The sequence below is a fragment of the Stylophora pistillata genome, chromosome 14, assembly GCF_964205215.1.
Source record: "Stylophora pistillata chromosome 14, jaStyPist1.2, whole genome shotgun sequence".
Classification (NCBI taxonomy): domain Eukaryota; kingdom Metazoa; phylum Cnidaria; class Anthozoa; order Scleractinia; family Pocilloporidae; genus Stylophora; species Stylophora pistillata.
In genome coordinates, this window is record NC_142532.1 from 14,024,879 (window position 1) to 14,043,670 (window position 18,792).

At 38.3% G+C, this 18,792-nt stretch overlaps 1 protein-coding gene and 2 pseudogenes across 2 annotated transcripts in view; 2 read left to right on the top strand and 1 right to left on the bottom strand.

The window, feature by feature from the left end:
• LOC148716669 (uncharacterized) overlaps positions 1–31 on the bottom strand; it is a 4,010-nt pseudogene extending 3,979 nt beyond the window's left edge.
• Positions 1–6,948, top strand: part of LOC148716668 (uncharacterized) — a 15,373-nt gene extending 8,425 nt beyond the window's left edge. For both annotated transcript variants that reach the window (XM_088744341.1, XM_088744342.1), the window contains exons 2-4: positions 4,339–4,696; positions 5,199–5,336; positions 5,778–6,948. In XM_088744341.1, the coding sequence (XP_088600467.1) occupies positions 4,384–4,696; positions 5,199–5,336; positions 5,778–6,253 (927 nt within the window). In that variant the 5' untranslated portion in view covers positions 4,339–4,383 and the 3' untranslated portion in view covers positions 6,254–6,948. The remainder of the gene's footprint in view (positions 1–4,338; positions 4,697–5,198; positions 5,337–5,777) is intronic.
• An 879-nt stretch (positions 6,949–7,827) lies between these two features.
• Positions 7,828–18,792, top strand: part of LOC148716670 (uncharacterized) — a 65,719-nt pseudogene continuing 54,754 nt past the window's right edge.

The window sequence follows — 18,792 nt, forward strand, 5'->3', positions numbered from 1 at the left end:
GAATTATTGAATAAACAAATAGCACAATAAAATTCAGAAAGATCTGGTTGGATTATTGACTCAGTTGATAAGCATTATTTAAATTTCAATCATTATAATACAACAAATGGTTCATCTTATAGTGAATTACCACCAGAATTAAAGAATCCTAAAAAAGGTTTGGTCCATTTTACAAAATAAGGATAATGAATGCTTTCCTTGGTGTCATATTCGACATTTGAATCCACAAGATAAGTATCCTCAGAGCTCAAGCTGTTAAAATGCCGACTAAAGACAATAACATATTGAAATTTAATAATTATCATAAACAATTACCAGTTCCATTTGTTATTTATGCTGACTTTGAAGCTATCACAGAGAAAATTCATGGATGCCAGCCTTTTGATAAAAAATCATTCACTCAAGCTTATCAGAAACACACCGATTGTGGATATGGTTATAAAGTTGTTTGTTGTTATGATGATAAATACACAAAACCAATTAAAATACATCGTGGTGAAAAAGCCGTTTACAAATTCATGGAAAAAATGCTTGAAGAGGTTAAATATTGCAAGAGTGTCATCAAATCAAAATTCAGCAAACCATTAAAAATGACAAAAGAAGATGAAGAACAATTTAGAAATGCTGATAAATGTCATATCTGTGATAAAGAATATATTGAAAAAGATACTCGTGTGAGAGATCATTGTCATATGACTGGTTTGTGCAGAGGTTCTGCACACCAAGATTGTAATCTTAATTTTCAAATAGCTGATAAAATACCTGTAATCTTTCATAATTTGAGAGGATACGATTCTCATTTTTATAATGCAAGAGATTGGTGAAATTGTTAAGAATAATAAATACACAAATAAAAAAGGAGAAGAGTGTCAGATGAATATAAATGCTATTCCAAATAACTTTGAAGAATATATGGCTTTCGTGCTTGGAAATCATCTCAAATTTATTGATAGTTTTCAATTCATGAGCTCAAGTCTTGATAAGCTAGCAAATAATCTTCCTAAAGAAGCTTTCAAATACACCTTAGAGCAATTTAAGAATGAGAAATTTGATTTAATGACTAAAAAAGGTGTATATCCTTATGATCACATGGACAGTTTTGAAAAATTCAATGAGACAAAATTACCTACTAGAGATGAATTTTACAGCATACTGAGTAATCAACATATCTCTGATGATGAATATAAACATGCTCAAAATGTATGGGAAACTTTCAAGCTTAAATCAATGGGAGAATATCATGATCTGTACTTGAAGTCTTATATATTGTTGTTGGCTGTTGTTTTTGAAAATTTCAGAAAAACTTGTCTTCAATATTATAAATTAGATCCATGTAATTATTTTACAAGTCCTGGCTTATCTTAGGACGCAATGTTAATCAAAGGCTCTGTGAGCCAACTCGTGAATTGGATAAGCCAATGTAATTTGTGTCGTCAATAGAAAAGGGTGTTTGATTTCCTTACTAAAGTATGAATCGTTAAACTGGTAAATGAGCATTATAAGGAATATGATGTGAGACTAAATTAGGCCTCAAAGACAGAAAATATGGCCTGATTAGGATTTGGTGCAAGACAATCACTGCTCCAGATTTTACTGTTAAGGTTTGTGGAATGAAAGTTCAAAAGGGTGCTGTTTTGTTTATAATAAAACTATTGTTCCAATATTGAGCTCAGTATTTGCTTGCGATGCAAGCATAGGGATAGGCATGTAAAATCTTATACGCTGGATGGAACGCACGGACATAAAGATAAGCATATATGCATAAGATTATCAAAACGTTGCCTTCTTTTTATGCTTATACTGTCTACTTAAGACTTGGTTGACATAAGCGTAAGGATAAACATAAGCGAAAGACTTTCAGGCAATCAGCAAGCACTATACTGCTTATACCAAGCATGTCCCTATGTAACATAACATCTGTTAATGATGTCGCATTAGATTAGTACAGCGGCATTTAGTTTAAATTTTGTTACCAGTCTTCGCTCGGACAAGTGACATATGTTTTCACTGTTCGAGACAAGGTTGTACCTCGGCCAACCTAAAGGAATTTTAGGGCGTTAAATTTGCTTTGAGGATCTTATTGTCAACGGTTTTACTCCTCCTATATAAACGGAAAGACTAAACGGAAGCGGATGGCGATGTAACAAAGAACCTAAGGAGTGATTAAAGGTACAAACAATTCTACGAGGCCGAGCGTTTTTTAAGTCTTCAGGACAGTATTTATTACCGACAGTCACAACGTCGAATGAGCACTTGTGCTCATGTTTATGTTGCAGCTGAACCCACCTGCACATTAGCTTATGTTTATGCCCATGCTTGTGTTGCACCCGAGTACTGCCCTTGAAGCCTGTTTCACACTTCTAAGATAATTATTAGCACGAGGATGAAAAAACAGGTACAAGGATGTTCACACCACTCTAAATTCTATGTTTTTCGGAATTCTCATTGTTAGTCAGTGGATATTCAAAACAAGGATTTTTCCTTATTTTGAGAATCAATTCCTTGAACTATAAGGATCAAGATTTCTGCTTTTAAGAATTTTATACTCTCCAATGAAAGTTCCTCAGTTTAAGAATACCACCATTAAAAATAAGATTTACATTCCTTGTTTTAAGAATTATGACTTTGAATTCTCATTTTAAAGGTATTTCCACTATTGAATAAATATCTCAAATCTTTGCTTTTAGCAAGTATTCATTCTATGTAGAAAGGTTCTTCTTCCAACTAGATTTATGATAAATCCTTGCCAAAATTTCAGAAATATCTGTGGAATTGTGCTTCTCAAATTCCCAAGGAGATATAACTAAATATAATTTGAAAACCTTTTTTACATTAATTTTTCTTTCAACACACTTAATATCCGTGATTCTTCATGAAACAAGACCACAGTATTGAGTGTTGCTGGTCTACCCTAAATATATGTCGTGTGGGAGGTCAAAGGTTCGTGCCCCGGCAGGACCAACACTCAGGGTCTTAAAATAATTGAGAAGAATTTGGTTGCCTTTCTATAACACCAAGAATGGTTAGATATTCTAGTCTTCTCGGATAGGGACGAACAAATGTAGAAGTCCCGTCTCCTGCAGGGTTGGGTTAGGAGACGTTAATTTCCCACACACGAGATTACTGTGTGATGGATGTCCTCACCTGGGGTGAGATGGGTGGGTTAAATTTAATTAAATTAAATTAGTCATTTACTGACTCTATCTTCTGCTGTTGGTCGACCTTTGTTAATGCTAATTCCACGGCCAACCAAGCAAAACTGTTTCACTTTCCCATCCAAGAACTGCTTGAACTAACTAAAATATTTGTCCCGTACAATGGAACGGCCATAGCTTGTTCTTAAAGGCGATTTCTTTATGATTTTGGGACTTTCTGGTTCATGCACTTCATTACGCTTGTTTCCGAGTAAACTCGGTCGAGTAAACTCGGTCGAGCAAACTCTTCGGCCTGTTCGTAGAGCTCGATTTCGTGGGTACTTTTCTTTCCGAGATATCACTTTCGCAATCCATTACAAAGTTTGACTGGTATCTTGAAGTGTTATAATTGTTGCAACTGGTGTCATACAATGGGGGCAGATCATGAAAAATAAGCTCTTTTTGAGTTCCTTCGAGAAACCTCACATGTATTTACTCTCAAGAGGGGGATAATGGTTATATTTTCATTTCGGTTTCTTTGACAAATAACTCGTGCTAAAAGGGAGTTAAAGTTATTTCGGAAAGTTAAAGAAAAATCATTGAATCCCTCGTTTGATGAAGAATTCTTAACTCGACTAGTAATCATTGGTATTTAGTGGCAGCAGAGTTTCATTCCTCTATGTCTTTGGGTAAGCTCTCCATAACAAAACCTTTTAAAGGCATATATAATACTTCGTTTGTACTGATTTTTATTTTAAGACTCTAGTGATTTAAAAAACAACTATCATCGACTGACTTTAAGGTTCTATCAGTACAAAAGTAATTAAAACAAACATTTGAATCTAACACTTCTTCTGGCTGTTTTAAACTATATTGCAACGACGAGCAAGCGTCAAGCATAACAAAAGAGGAAACATCCGTAAAAAAAGATGTATTTTTTGGTACCTTTAAGCGTGACCCAATGCGATTACCTTTCGATAATTTTAATTTTGCAGCAATGGCTTCAAGAAAGAAAAGTTGGATTTTCTTGTCATTTAGCACAATTTCTGATCCTGCTTTAGTTTTTCACCCTATTCTTGCACATATTCGGTCATTCGATGCGTTTCCAGTTTTAGTAGTGTTCTATATCTTCTTAAATTGTAGTATTTATTTGACTCAAAACACATATATGAGTTCATCTAAGGAGTGTTAACTGTGCTTATAGGTACTTAGTCTGTACGCAGCAAAAGCCATCCACAGTCAACTCAGAATGAATCCAAAGTTGTGGCTGACTATCATATTTCTGATTTCCCGGATTGGTATACTTGACGCTATTGGTCAGTGTCATGAGCAGGAACAATCAATTGGTGGAATGAACCTAAGAGGTCACATCTTTAAAGTGTATCGGGTTGGGTTTCCTGTAGAGTGTTATTTACGGTGTGAGGAAGAAGTCACGTGTCAGAGTTACAATGTCGTCGTTGGTCAAAACATCTGTGAACTGAACGATCGCACTAAGGAAGCAACACCAGAAGATTTTATTCCAGATAAACGGCGATTTCACATGAAACGTTCTGGAAACAGAGGTACGCTTCAAGTTCCCTCAACTAGCTTTGTGCACTTGCGATTCTTCGGGGCAGACTTTTTTCCCTCTTTTTTTTAAATCTGCACGATTAGAGAAATCTCAAATTTTAGAGGTAAACACTCTTTCAAGATAGAACTTTCAAGCCTTGGGATGATCAGATTTCTGTGATGGTTTCATAGTTTGTAAGATTTTTGAACTACAAGGATAGATGTAGAAGTGACATTCCGGAATCGCAGCAGGAGTGTGATATTGACAATGGTCCCACAATAAAACCGAAACGTTGGCCTGTGTGACTGTGTCATTGTTGTTGATTACCATCTTATTTCTTCGATCGAATCGAATTAGCGCCGTTTTCATTTCTACCTGCTTTTATACAGGCAGGGAAAGTGCAAGCCCTTTTTCCTATCCTGTTGTTCCCTATCAGTTGCTGAAATCACATATTGAATTCCCGAATTACATGATAATTTAAACTGCTTATGTGAAATATTTTTTTACGGACGTAGTTCCCCTCGGATCCATCAAAGAACTTCCAGCCGATACCTGCGGTGAGATCAAAGCGAGTGAAGGCGACGAGATGGCTGATGGGAAATACTGGATTAACTCTGGAGAGAATAGCGAGGTCATCGAGGCTTGTTGTGAAGGTAAATTGTTTCATTGGATTGTTTGAATCATTTTTCACCCAACTGCCTCCATAACGTGTTCTTTTATCATGACTGTTTTTTTAAACTTACCAAAACATCATCTTGGGGCATTGATTTGGCAATATAGTGAAGTAAAGCGATAAGGGTTTGTTTTTAGTAATTCCAACAAAAAAATAAATTCGGAGAAGATGAGTCATTGACACGAATCGTTCTCTCCCTCACAAAAAATTGTTTTTATTGGCGAATGCGAATAGATTGAATCAAATAATAAGATCACGACGCCGAAAATGACGTTGGTTGACCTTTTTTGTTATCGTGCAAGTGGCTGTTAGTTACCATTCGCAACATTAATTGACTTTCAGTAGCTTTATAGATAATACAGTTGAACTTTCAATACTTTCTACCTATCCTATTAGTCTTATCCCTATTATTAAATCTTAGGGAGCTGGCAAAAGATAAATGGTGAAGAACTCGTCTGCTTTGGAGCCAAAGATAATTTGTATGGCTCCTTCAATATGACAAAGAGTGGACGAGTAAAGACAATGAAGCTTATTCACAGATCAGGGTCGGTGCGCTGCAACCATGTTACTAATGCATCCTACTGGGGCTGCACTAATCAAGCATATGGAGAAAATTTGATGACAATCATTACAGATACCAGTAAGAAACCTGTCTTGCCGCCTGCTGAAAACTTGACAGCTTTTAGTTCCGGAGGGTTTGACAACAAAATTCATTTTTACAGTCTTCCTGGATATCACCATAGTTCAACTGAGCTGGTTTTTCGCAACCTCGTCAATCCGTTGTCTGTTTTGAGAAACCAAGAGATGCAGATATGGTACGGACAGGATTGGATAGATCGTGGAGAGGAAGACAACAGTGGTACAACTTGTGTTGATGTGTATGCATGGTATGGGTGAGTCTGTCGACTGGAGACATTGCATTCGATCAATTTAAAACGTAGAAGAAAAACACTAGATTACAAACAAACACCACTCATGAACAAGAACCCGAGTAGGATTTTTAGGAAGGCAAGCTTATTCGAATCAATGTTTGAGGACTGCTATTCCTTTGTTGTATACCCAAGAGGTCAAAAAGTTTTACTTAGCTTTAGTATAGTACACCGCCTTCTTTATTATTCTTCCAGTGCAATTTTAAGTTTATTACAAGGTTTCATTTCACTAAATGCATGTAGTGAGTGAATGCTCCAGGCTTTTTTCTTAAGGAGAACATCTCTGCTTTGACTTTAAAACGTAAGAGCAAAATGTTAGAAGACAAATAATACAAGAACCCAAGTAACATTTTTTAGAAAGACAAACGTCAGACTGCATTAAGATAATGAGTAAATTATAGTTTAAGTTTGTTTCAATGTTTAAAGACTGTTATGTCCTTACTCTATACCCGAAATTAAAGAGAAAGACAGTGGTGATCAGAATGGTTTTTATCACTGACAATATCGCTCAAGACCATCCATTTTTTTTAGGTGTGGTATTTTTTCAGCCAATTAGGTTTTCCTAGCTGTAGTATAGTACACTCGCTTAGCATTCATAGTCAGTGAAATTGTAACTCAATCAGAATATTCAGTTTCAATAAATTCATGCTAATAGGTGCTTATTTATTGTGGGTGTCAAACTCAAGCGCGCCGGATTAAAAAAAAATTAAGAAAAAAAAAGGTAAAAGAAAGCGAAACAAAACAGACACATGGTGGACAAGTAAAAATAACAAAGGGAAAAACAAAACCCCTCTCGAAAACAGTTTCCTCACTCCCGTGAACCAAGACTATTTTCTTTTATAAACCCTCTAAAGGTATTCTTGGATCATCGAAGCCAGGAAAAACACTCTTGATGACAAGCGTCCGTGTCTAAATCAGGTTCAATCCAATGGTATCTAGTTTTTTTAACGAACTGGTGCAGTTTTCAAAAACTATTACTAAAAGATGAAAGATATATTTCTGTAAAAGTATAGAGCTGAGTGGAGTTTAATTTTGTCTGTATCTATACGAGCAGAACAACTTAAACTGACAATCGCGGAACGAGGTTAAACGATGACCAATTCAAAATATCGTAGTCCAATCAGAAAAGGGCAACTGCGTGAAGGTTTCTGGCTGGCACTTGAGAATCTTGCTACACATCCCGGACGCTCTAATACTGTGGGATTTTGATTTTCTTCGAGGGCTAGCTCCGGTCCGCTTGGATGAATTTTCGATTGGAAGTTACGAGGAGAATTGTGAATCTTTTGACCTTAATGCTGCGAAGGTTGAAAGCGGAGCGATGCGATTTTGCAGGAGAAAAATCGCTCAGGCGCTGGAAGTCTTTAAAAATAAGGATTCCACCCCTGTCTATCTTTTAATACGTTACATTAACGACGAACTCAAACTTATTCCAAATCGCTCAAAAAATCATTTTTTAAGCAAAAGGACGACTATACACCACAGGTAAAGTATTTCAACGTTTATTTATCATTAATTTATATACAAAGTCAGCAAGATATCACTATGGGTGAGGCAAACGGTAAATCTGGTACATTCAATATAAAATAACAATCGGCTACACAAACAGATTGTATGGGCCCCCTGTTGTGACACGCAATTTCACGATAATATTATTGATCTCGCCTACTTAATTTTCTGTGAATATGAAAGTCGTAATTCATTATGCCTCTTTTGCCACGCGAAGTCATACTTCATCAAGTCTATTTAGCTAATATTGCTCTTCTCTCAGCACTGATAATTAACAAAAATCAAATGAAAAATACGTAGACTTCACATCAAAATTTCCCCAGTGAACTCAAGTGTGAATTAAAACAAACGCTAGTTCCTATGTGTTTTGACTCTATTCGAAACAAAATCTCATCTCGTGCTAGCTAAGGAAAACAAACGTTAAAAATACCATTCTTCCAGTTCCTCAGAGATAAAAGCTGATAGAAAACAAGTAAGAAACTTCGCAACAAACTTCTAACCATTAGCGTGACAGGTAATGCTCATTTTTCGCGTTCAATCATCGGCTACTCGTGATCGTTCACTGTCAACGTTTTTAAGTATGCCATTGAGATGTCCAAATTTTCTAGCTTTTCTTAAGAGAGGATAGTCCTCGCTTTTCTTTATTTTGATGAAGAGCAAGACTTGTTCTTATCTTCATCAACTTGTTCTTATCTTCACTGGTCAAAATTCCCTTGTATATTTGTATATATGCTCATAGAAAATTAAACACCCCGCCCTGTGAAATGGCGTCACACAGGGTGAATTTATTCCCAGATTTATATTTGGTAAAGGTCTTTGGTTTGGAGGAACGAAGAGGATACTTTGAACGTTAAAAACGATGACAAAGATTTTATTTTTCTATTATTATCAAATTCGATAATTAAAATTCATTCTAACCATCTAATTGCTCCGTTTTAAGCCTTTATTCGTCGCCCCGTGATTTAAGTGAAAGAAGTTCAGAATTCTCGACTAGAATTCCATAAACTGCTCACCGAGAAGTAAAGTTCCCATGCTTGTGCTTTAAGAAAATTGTAGCGTCAAATTGACCGAATTTTCATTTAAATAGTTATTGTAAACCTTGTTTACGGAAGAGAACAAAAACCACTTGCAAAGTTAATGTGCGATCAAGATTTATGGCAATTCCGGTTGTTGTCTGAGACTTGCCCTTTCATTCGTAGTTTCTTCCTAGTTTAGACTTTTTAAGCTCTTTCTATAAATTTTTTTTAACAGGAATTCCATGAAAACTTAAATTCAAGCTGGTCAATAGAAACAAATTTGATTGAAGGAAAATAATGTCGTACGATTAAAAAGAGAAATAGCTGGACGGTGTTTGAATCAGTGCACACGGCTCAATGTTGTCTTTCGACTTAGCCGCTTTTGCCAAGTGGGATCTAATACTGTTATTTAAGAACGTAAAGTTAAGTTACACAATCGAAAGTAATTTGACCAGTTGAAATTCTACGACCCTCATCCCGCTGAAAAACTTCGGAAAAAATATCAAAAATACATCCGTATTCGGTATAGATTATCAGATCGTAATCGCAGTAGTAAGCCAATTCTGGCCACAAAAATCGCATTCTCCTCGTCCAAATTGAAATATTCTCCAATAGATGTACCTATCTAGTTTGTACTTTTATCTTGCATATTCTTGTTCCACTTTAGTTTTCATTACAATTTCTGCTCAGTTCCTCCGTGCTATTGCTTTCATTCAGCGATGAATCAATTACAGTCTTCGCTCTTCTGGCCTACAGTTCATCCAATTTTCCGACGCTTTGATTGGTTTATAACACCTTCTGAGGGTTTTCATGAGAATCAGCCTCTTGATCACAAACTACGATTATTCTCTCTGACAACCACTCGCACTTATGTCGTAAAAGCAATAAATCACCCTTTCTGTCGGTTTTTCGACTGATACACCACGCGGAATGTTGGGAGAACTGGAAAAAAATGTGTGTAAAACACAGAGTGTGTCAAGTTTGGTTTATTGCTTTAATAACAACGTGCAGGGGTCTTTTTCAAATATCACCAGTGCACTAAAGGGAAATGTCCCGGATTTTATGTATGGTTGATGATTTGTTTTGATTGAAATGCCGACTGATTCCATTGGTTGATTAGGTCTCAGTTGGTGTGTCAAGTTTTCTGATGATCCCTTAGTTCTTTGAACAGTGTCCGTGAAATTAACCAAGATCACTGACTACGATCAATTGCCCCGTCGATATTGTTGAGGATCAAATATATGCTTTATCTTTTAAAAATGATCCTTTGCTACAGGACGCGTTTTCTGAGAAAAGCGTTCCTTTGTTTCAGATTATCGGCGTTTTGAAAATGAAGTTAGTTTAAAGATTTCAATTCGGGACGTATGCAAAACATGGATCAAAGGCTTAACGAAGGACCAAGCATAAAGGCCTAAGAGCTTTTGTAATAACTTAAGCTTATTCGTCAGTGTCTGATCTGGAGATATGATTAAATATGCCAAGCGCCGCAATTAACTTTGAGCAAAGACAAATATCCAGTGATAGAAAACGGAAATGGACAATCCAAGGTTTCAAGGTTTTCACGCAAATTTGATTCGAAGCTTACCCACATAGAGAGTTCAAAAACAAATCAAAACAAAACAGGAATGATGGAAAATATAAACAGGTATAGTTGTTAGAATACATACAAATCATGACTGTGCCAGAGCGACTGTGATCACGCAAAGATCCATTGCGGCCAGCTTATAAGGACGATTTCCGGTCATCGCTGTGAAACAAGTCTCAGAAACTACATCGTCCGCCATTCTAGTGAAATGAACTAAGAGATGAACTAAGAGCTTGCAGTGATATCGTTTCATATGCGTTGACTGAGTGTAAGGCCACATAAGTCACAGCTGCCGAGTTTTACGGCGCTTTCGTCCCGAGCAACTTTCATGTTCCTTGGAATTCGGTTGTCGTTTATTCATAAAGCACACGTCTTGAGCAGTTCGTTTTCTTTTTTTCTTGTGAAAAAACTTGCTTGTGCTTTTAGGCCACAATTTGGCAGGATTTCATTGATCATTTCACTCTCAGATTCCGTATTAAGACTGAAAAACCTTAGGCAAAAGTGTTCAAAACTTCGATCTGCCGAATTATTTTGGTTTGTGAACTATTTCGGATTGTGAACTTTGATGGTCTGACATTTTGACAACTTTAGTCCGTGTTTAACCAATCAAAATACTTGATGTATTCTAACAAGTGTGCTTTAGGAGAGTATAGAGCATGCTTTCGACGCTGTCCTTCGCTTTCGAAATAAAGTTTCATTTGAAAATTGAAAAGTAATGTGTGGGGAATTGAACGCAATCTTTATTAGAAAGTAAGGAGAAACACACTTCTTGAGTTCTTTGGCCGCTTCTTTAGAGCCACTGATCGTAAATATCTAGAATCCGCCGACAGTTGCAAAATTCAGTAATTCGTTTATTTTTTCTAAAGGACCCTTTTTTAATGAACCTTTTTCGAAAATTATATCCAAAAGCTCTATAGCGCTTTTTATTTCTCCGAAAAATCGAAAAGCTCAAAATACGCCTAAATGGCCGATGTCCCCCTTAAAGCAATGAAAAATTATGCAACTTCGGCAACTTCGCACGCTACAACGCGATACGATCCCGCTTTTAAATTTTGTGTGCTAGCAGATGGTTCTTTGATCTCTTGGAAAATATTGATTTCTTGTTATGTCGTTTCGTCTAAGTCTGAATAGTGACCAGTTGAATTAAAGTACTTCGCGTCTATTTTGCGGAGGTAAAGTAAAGGTCAACTTCAGTGGCCTATGAACATGTCTGCCATGTATACTTAAAAATCATAATGTACATCATCTTAAAGCTTTATGCTTTTATCTTAATTCCTCCAATCCTTTATCTTGGCCCACCATAAGCGGCACGTCCAGATTTAAAAGAGTTTGGGCTATTTTCTCAAAATTGCAATGCGAACCCCTAAACAGCTGTCACAACCTATTAAAAGGCCTTTAGAAAGGTCTTGTATCATATATTTACAGAGCAAAATATATGTCACCTTAAAGTTTTATCCTTGTAGTTTAATTCCTCAAAGTTTCTTTCTTGGCCCGCCAAAGGGGGCGCGTCCAGCTTTTAAAGAGTTCGGGCTAAAAAATGACAAAAATGTAATGCGATCCGTTGCGGCTGTCACGCAAAAGGTCAAGGCCAATGTTTTGGCTTGGCCAGGAATGTAACAAATACATGACCTCTTGCGTGACAGCCGTTCAACGGATCGCATTACATTTTTTGTCATTTTAGCCTGAACTCTTTGAAGGCTGAACGCGCCGCCTATGGATTGGGTCATTTTACTCTGATACAGCTGTTCAACCAACCCTCTCAGCTCCCTTTCTGCGGCGACGAATTTTGTTCCGTTATTGGACAACATCTTCCTAGAAAGTCTTCTTCGGTTGACCATTCTCTAGAAGGCATTCAGGAAGGAATCAGTCTCTAATCCGAGCGCCATCTCCAACTGAACCGCCCTTGTGGCTAAGCAGGTGAGAAGATATAGGTACCGTTTTTGCGAAAAGGTCCTCCAAAGTCCTCAGTTGTTTGGGCAAATGATCAAAATGATAAGCGAAGTCTTCTTTGAGGGAGAGGAGTCATAATTTTCTTTTCACCATTTGCTTTTCGTAACTTGCTAGAATCTTTGAAGCAATCCACTGACTTCATTTATTTCTTCTCGGTGCTCTCTGGCAAAGTAGATAGACGTAAATTTGGTCGGTAGACTTCCGCTTTTCTGGCTGCCAACGGGTTCCACCCAGGTCCAACTGAATGGGGTTAGCCTGGGTCAGGAGATTGAATTGCCTTAATAAAATAAACAGCCGTATCTCCATAAATATACAGCCGATTTCGCTGAAACTTTCAGGGACGATAGATTTCCCTACGAACTTTTACCTTATGGCAACAATGCCGACGACGACGGTCACGTGTCGGGTCACGTGATCAAAACGCTACTCAATCGGTTTTTATCGTTTGTTTAAGTTCGGGTTTTCAGAAGTGCATATTCGGTTGAAAGATGCTCCTGTTCGTCGCTTAGTTGCCGGCACAATTCCCTTAATTATTTTCAACTTGAAACGTCTTCTTAAGCAACCATGTTAGGCAATTTATTTTTTTATGCGTGTAAAGGTGGAATTGTACTTAGCTTTTTCCTGTTTTATATTCTGCAGTCTTTCTTCCATGTCTTCTTTAAATGTTGCCTCGCCGCCGTCCTCAAAGGAATCTTTGCTCGCCGATATGGCCTTTTAGATAGCCTCGCTCTGCTACAAGAAAATGTTCTCAAGACTTATTTTTATTCCTAACGAAATCTGTATCATGTTATTGACCTTCAATTTACCATGATCGAATTGTAATTTAAATTTCTTAACGGTTAAGAGAGGGTTTCCAGATATGTTTAAAAATAATTACAGTTTACATTCGGTCACAAGGCAACTCTTATTATAAGAACGATGCCAATTAATTAAACAAAAGTAAAACGTAAACCCTTAGCGATAGTTAAATTTTGTGGGCTAAAGGAAACAACAGCTAGAATGTTTTCTTTTTTTGGCTCTTAAAGAATGCTTTTTCACGCTTGTGGACCAGCCATCTTCTTGACTTCTTGTTTGTTACCGACTTCTTAGTTAGAATTCAGCTTTTTTCCCTACGTACCACGTAATTTAAAAACGAAGTTACGAGAAATCCGAAGTAAATGCAGGAGCATGCACTTTGTTAAACCAGGTTTTTAGTGTAGTAAGGCCACAAAGACACGCCACAAGGCTTAAAAGCACAGCTTTATTCCGAACACACGCAGTACATCACTCTTCACTTCCATGCTCTCGCAGACACTTTTAAATTCTTGGATATATTTGCGAACTGCCTTTGTCCTAATACACTACAAATGTCCTCTCGATTTTCCTCCAATCGTAGTCGGGAATGCGAGAGATTGCTGCTTATGACATAAAATACCCTTGTACATTACAATACAATACAATACAGTGTTCTTTATTTAACGAAGGTGACGTAATTAACCCATGAGTTAACTAACTACGGCCTTCACAGCTGCACAAATTACACATATAAGATAATGACTAATCAGCAATACGACTTACTACGAGAGAAACTAAAACTAGACAATTGCATTCTTTTACGTAGAATATAATATGATATAAACAATTACCTTTTAATACAACTACAATAAAGAGAAAAACGACAATCAGAACACATTAGTTCTTCAAGATGAGAAATATCACTAGTAAACTTAAGGAACAAAATAAGAATTTTATGCTTAAAATTATTTAATCTAGGTGAAAAAATAGTAGAAGAAGGAGATACACAAGCTATTTGCTTAAGATCAGTGTCAAGGCAATTAATTAAATAGGGTGGCAACAGAGAAAGCAAATGTGCGCCTTCCAGAATTAGACCGGGGGAAAGGAACTTGAAAATTAAAAGCGCAAGCTCTTGTGCGCAAACCAGTTGAACAAACGGAAGACAAGACATTGAATTTACGTTTAAGACAAAGAGGAGCATCAGGATTTTTAAGAATGGTGAATAAGAGTAGTAGTTTTGAAGGTGTAGTCTGATCGTCCAGGTGAGTGTAGTCCTGAGAAGGACTGTTGTCGGTGGCAGTGACTGACGTTTCGACAACCTGTGCGGAAGTCATCATCAGAGTCAAGTGAATGATTGTTGTCAGTAGAATGTTCTTATTCCAGTTCGTGTGAAATGATCGGTTGGTTTTGCCGTGATGTTATTGGCTGTAAGACTCAAGTGACGTAAGTCGGTCGTGATTGGTCTGTTTCGGTCTGTCGGTAAAGCTAGGTTGTTCTTTTTCGGTCGTTTGTGATGTTTATGTCGTGAATGAGTCGTTTGTATGGGGCGGGTAGTTGTTGACATCTGTTTAGGGGAGTCTGTTCTAAGTTAGTAAACCAGCTTTCCAGAATCAGTCGTTGAAAATAGTCAGTGCTGTAGGTTAGGCATTGCGCAGAGTCCCACTCAATGTTGTGGTTGGTAAGTCGATGATGTTCAGCAATGTGATTGCTGACATCACCTTTCCTCGTCGCCCGTCTGTGTTCAGTCAGTCTTGTTGTGAGGTTTCTGCCAGTCTCACCGATGTAGGAGGCTTGGCAGGCCTGGTAAGCACAACGACAACTCATTACGAACGACAGTTTACAGGAAACTGACACACACCGACAGATTACTAGACGAGTCATACTACAACCCTACATCGCACAAAGCCACAACTATCAGAACTCTAACACGACGCGCACAACTAGTATGTGACTCGACAGACAGCTTATCCGACGAGAACAAATACCTTCACCGTGTTTTTACGAAGAACAACTACAACAACGACTTCATCCGACGAAACACTCACCGACCCACCACCACTACCGAAACAAACGACACCGCAACTCCTACGACTACAGCAACCATACCGTACATAAAAGGCATCTCTGAAAACATCTCGCGCATCTTACTACCCTTCAATATCCGCGTCACCCACAAACCCATCACCACACTACGTCAGTTACTAACCAACGTTAAAGACAAAGACGAACCGAGGAACAGACAGGGAACGATTTATAAGATCAATTGTTCCGACTGCCAAGCCTCCTACATCGGTGAGACTGGCAGAAACCTCACAAGACTGACTGAACACAGACGGGCGACGAGGAAAGGTGATGTCAGCAATCACATTGCTGAACATCATCGACTTACCAACCACAACATTGACTGGGACTCTGCGCAATGCCTAACCTACAGCACTGACAATTTTCAACGACTGATTCTGGAAAGCTGGTTTACTAACTTAGAACAGACTCCCCTAAACAGATGTCAACAACTACCCGCCCCATACAAACGACTCATTCACGACATAAACATCACAAACGACCGAAAAAGAACAACCTAGCTTTACCGACAGACCAAAACAGACCAATCACGACCGACTTACGTCACTTGAGTCTTACAGCCAATAACATCACGGCAAAACCAACCGATCATTTCACACGAACTGGAATAAGAACATTCTACTGACAACAATCATTCACTTGACTCTGATGATGACTTCCGCACAGGTTGTCGAAACGTCAGTCACTGCCACCGACAACAGTCCTTCTCAGGAATACACTCACCCGGACGATCAGACTACACCTTCACATGTTACCCCCGGGTTCAAACCATTTACTGCAGTAGTAGTTTTCTTCGTTTTAAAAGGTCGAAAATAGGAAACCATTTGAGTTTGAAAGAGAAGTCACCATCAAGGAGCAATGTAGCTGCATGTTTTTGGTGGCGAAGAAGACGAGCGAATAAATAACTAGAACAGCTACCCCATGTTCTCGAACAAAAAAAGAAGGGGTTATGAATTCAAGAGTTGTAGAAACGTAGAGCGCAGTGACGATTGAGAAATGGTTTCACCTTGTGCGGTGAAAGTTCCCACAATAAAGTCAATTATTTCTAGTTGGACGTCAAGGACGTTAAAAACATTTCTTTCTTAACTTACTCTACTTTACACCCCATAAACAAAAATATTCACTTTGAAATCCGACCTACATACCTGTTTGCATAAGTGCGAAAAATTGGGCGATTTTTACCTTTTAAAGGCCGCCAATTCCAGCCTGATTATCTGCAGATAAGGAGTAATTTGAACATCACGATACCCAATATGTAAAATGTGGCATTTATTTATCCTTTTTTTGATGATCTTCTTTTTTTTACTGGAGCTTGTTTATTAGAAAAGATGATTTATAACAATTTTCTGCGTATTGCCCGTGCTATTCCGGTTTCTATAGAAACCGCCACATGGTTAGCTCAATTGGGAGAGCGCCGGACTGCTGTGCGGGAGGTCGAGAGTTCAATACCTGCCGGACCAACACTCAGGATCTTAAAATTAATTGAGAAGAATATGCTTCCTTTCTTTAACATCAAGAAATGGGTTAGATATTCTAGTCTTCTTGGATAGGGACGAATAAATGGTGGTCCCGTCTCCTGCAGGGTTGGGGTAGGAGACGTTAATTTCCCACGCAAGAGATTACTGTGTGATGTGTGATGTCCTCCCTGGGGTGGGTTGGGTGGGTAGGTGAAATCGCTACGGACTAAACACGGCTGCCAGAGGCGCCTGTCTGATTTCAACCTTTAAATTGTAACTAAACACGTATGTTGTTTGGAGAAATAGAGACCTTTACCCTTTAACCTTTGTATAGGCAGGAATAACACACAGGTGTCCTGCAATGTCTTAACCAACTTAAATGGTGACAATATGCAGATCATGGCATCTCAGCCTGTGGACCATGTTTATCAAACAAAATAATCTTCCCATTTTTCACCACAGTACTAGAAACAACCCCTAAATAACCTCATCACATCGTTGTTTTACACTTTCTTTTACTGCAGAACGCTTCATAACGGATTATTCATCAGACCAATTGAACTACTTCAGAATATGTTACATCGCCTTCAACTTAATTCCGAAAGGATTTGGGAAATCTTCTGACAAGAATTGGATTTCCGCTACAAAGAAAGCTTGGGAGAGTGGAAAAATACGCCAAGGAATGGTCAGGACTTCTACAAGAACGATTCCAAGAAGAGTCATAAGAAAAATTCTCATTACCTGGCAACACTGCAGAATGGGAAAACAGAAGAATGGGATTGCATTTACTTATTTTTTTGCCCTTTTGTTATCGGATAGAATTGGTTCAACGGCTAGCGCTGCCATCAGAAAAGATATCGATGATCTTCGTCAAGTCAATGACATCGCTCATAGCGGAGAGGCAACAATAACGGATACTAAGTTCCAGAATTACGTAGGAAGAGTTTTAAATGCTCTAAACTCCTCAAGTCTTCTAATCTCTGACATCATAACCATAAAAAATCAGGAAAGTTTTCCTATAGCAGAAGTCAACAACCTGAGGGCAAAGGCTGCAAATTCTCCAAACAGAGCTACAAATTCGGGATGAACAAGTGGAATGTCTAAAACAAGAAATCAACTCTAAATTCGAGTCTTTTTGTTATCTCACTTTTACGCCACCTCACAAAATCATTCCGAGAAAAGAGAGCGTCACAAGAATCATGGGAAAAATGAAAGAGCTCAAAGAAGCATCTAATGATGCAGTTAGTACCATTTATTTATCCGGAATGCCTGGATGTGGAAAAAGTCAAATTGCTCGTCAGATTGGACAACAGTTCTTCACAGGGTTATCAGGAAGACGAGAAGGTTTGACTTTCGTCACAACCTTAAATTCAGAGACTCTCGCTGACTCTTAGCTTACGTTGGCTAAACAATTGGGAGTTACAGAGTACACCCTGAGTCACCTTGCCTCCTGAACAGTGGAAAGCCCAAAAGAAACAATTCCGCATCTTTTGCGTTTGATTAAGTCGAGAACTGCTCGGTTTTTCAGGTGGCTGATGATCATTGATAACTTTGTCGATCTGTCATTGGTTCGGCACTCTCTTCCCCAGACAGCTAGTGAAGACGGGGGTCACGGCCTGGTGCTGATTACAACTCAAGACAGCAATTCAATAGCTGCAAATGCCCCTCTAGCTTACCAAGTCACTAAGCGCAGGAATGCAGCGAGAAGATGCATTAGAGCTACTGAAACAGATATCGCAAATTTCAAATCATGTAGGAGCCGAGGTTGTCAGGGGTGGATCCAGGATTTTACATGAGTGATTTGCACCAACCTAACTAGGGGGGTTTGGGGGCATGCTCCCCACGAAAATTTAAAATTCAGTGGCCTCATATATTTTTAGAAATAACAAATTCAAAAGATGCATACCTCTATATTCGTCGATAAGCCGAGATATTGCAGGCACAAGTTCGAAGTTCGTCGTGGACTTTATCTATGTAGTGGCTTCCCCAAAGGAGCGGTTTGTTGTTTTCGACGCGTAGTAAAACGGCTTACTGTTCGTCCTCATTGCCGGCGTCGAATTTTTCATATATCTTATCCTCATCCGCCAGTCCTGCAGTTTCTTCTGAGTGGATTGCTCCACCCTCGGTGCCGTCTGGA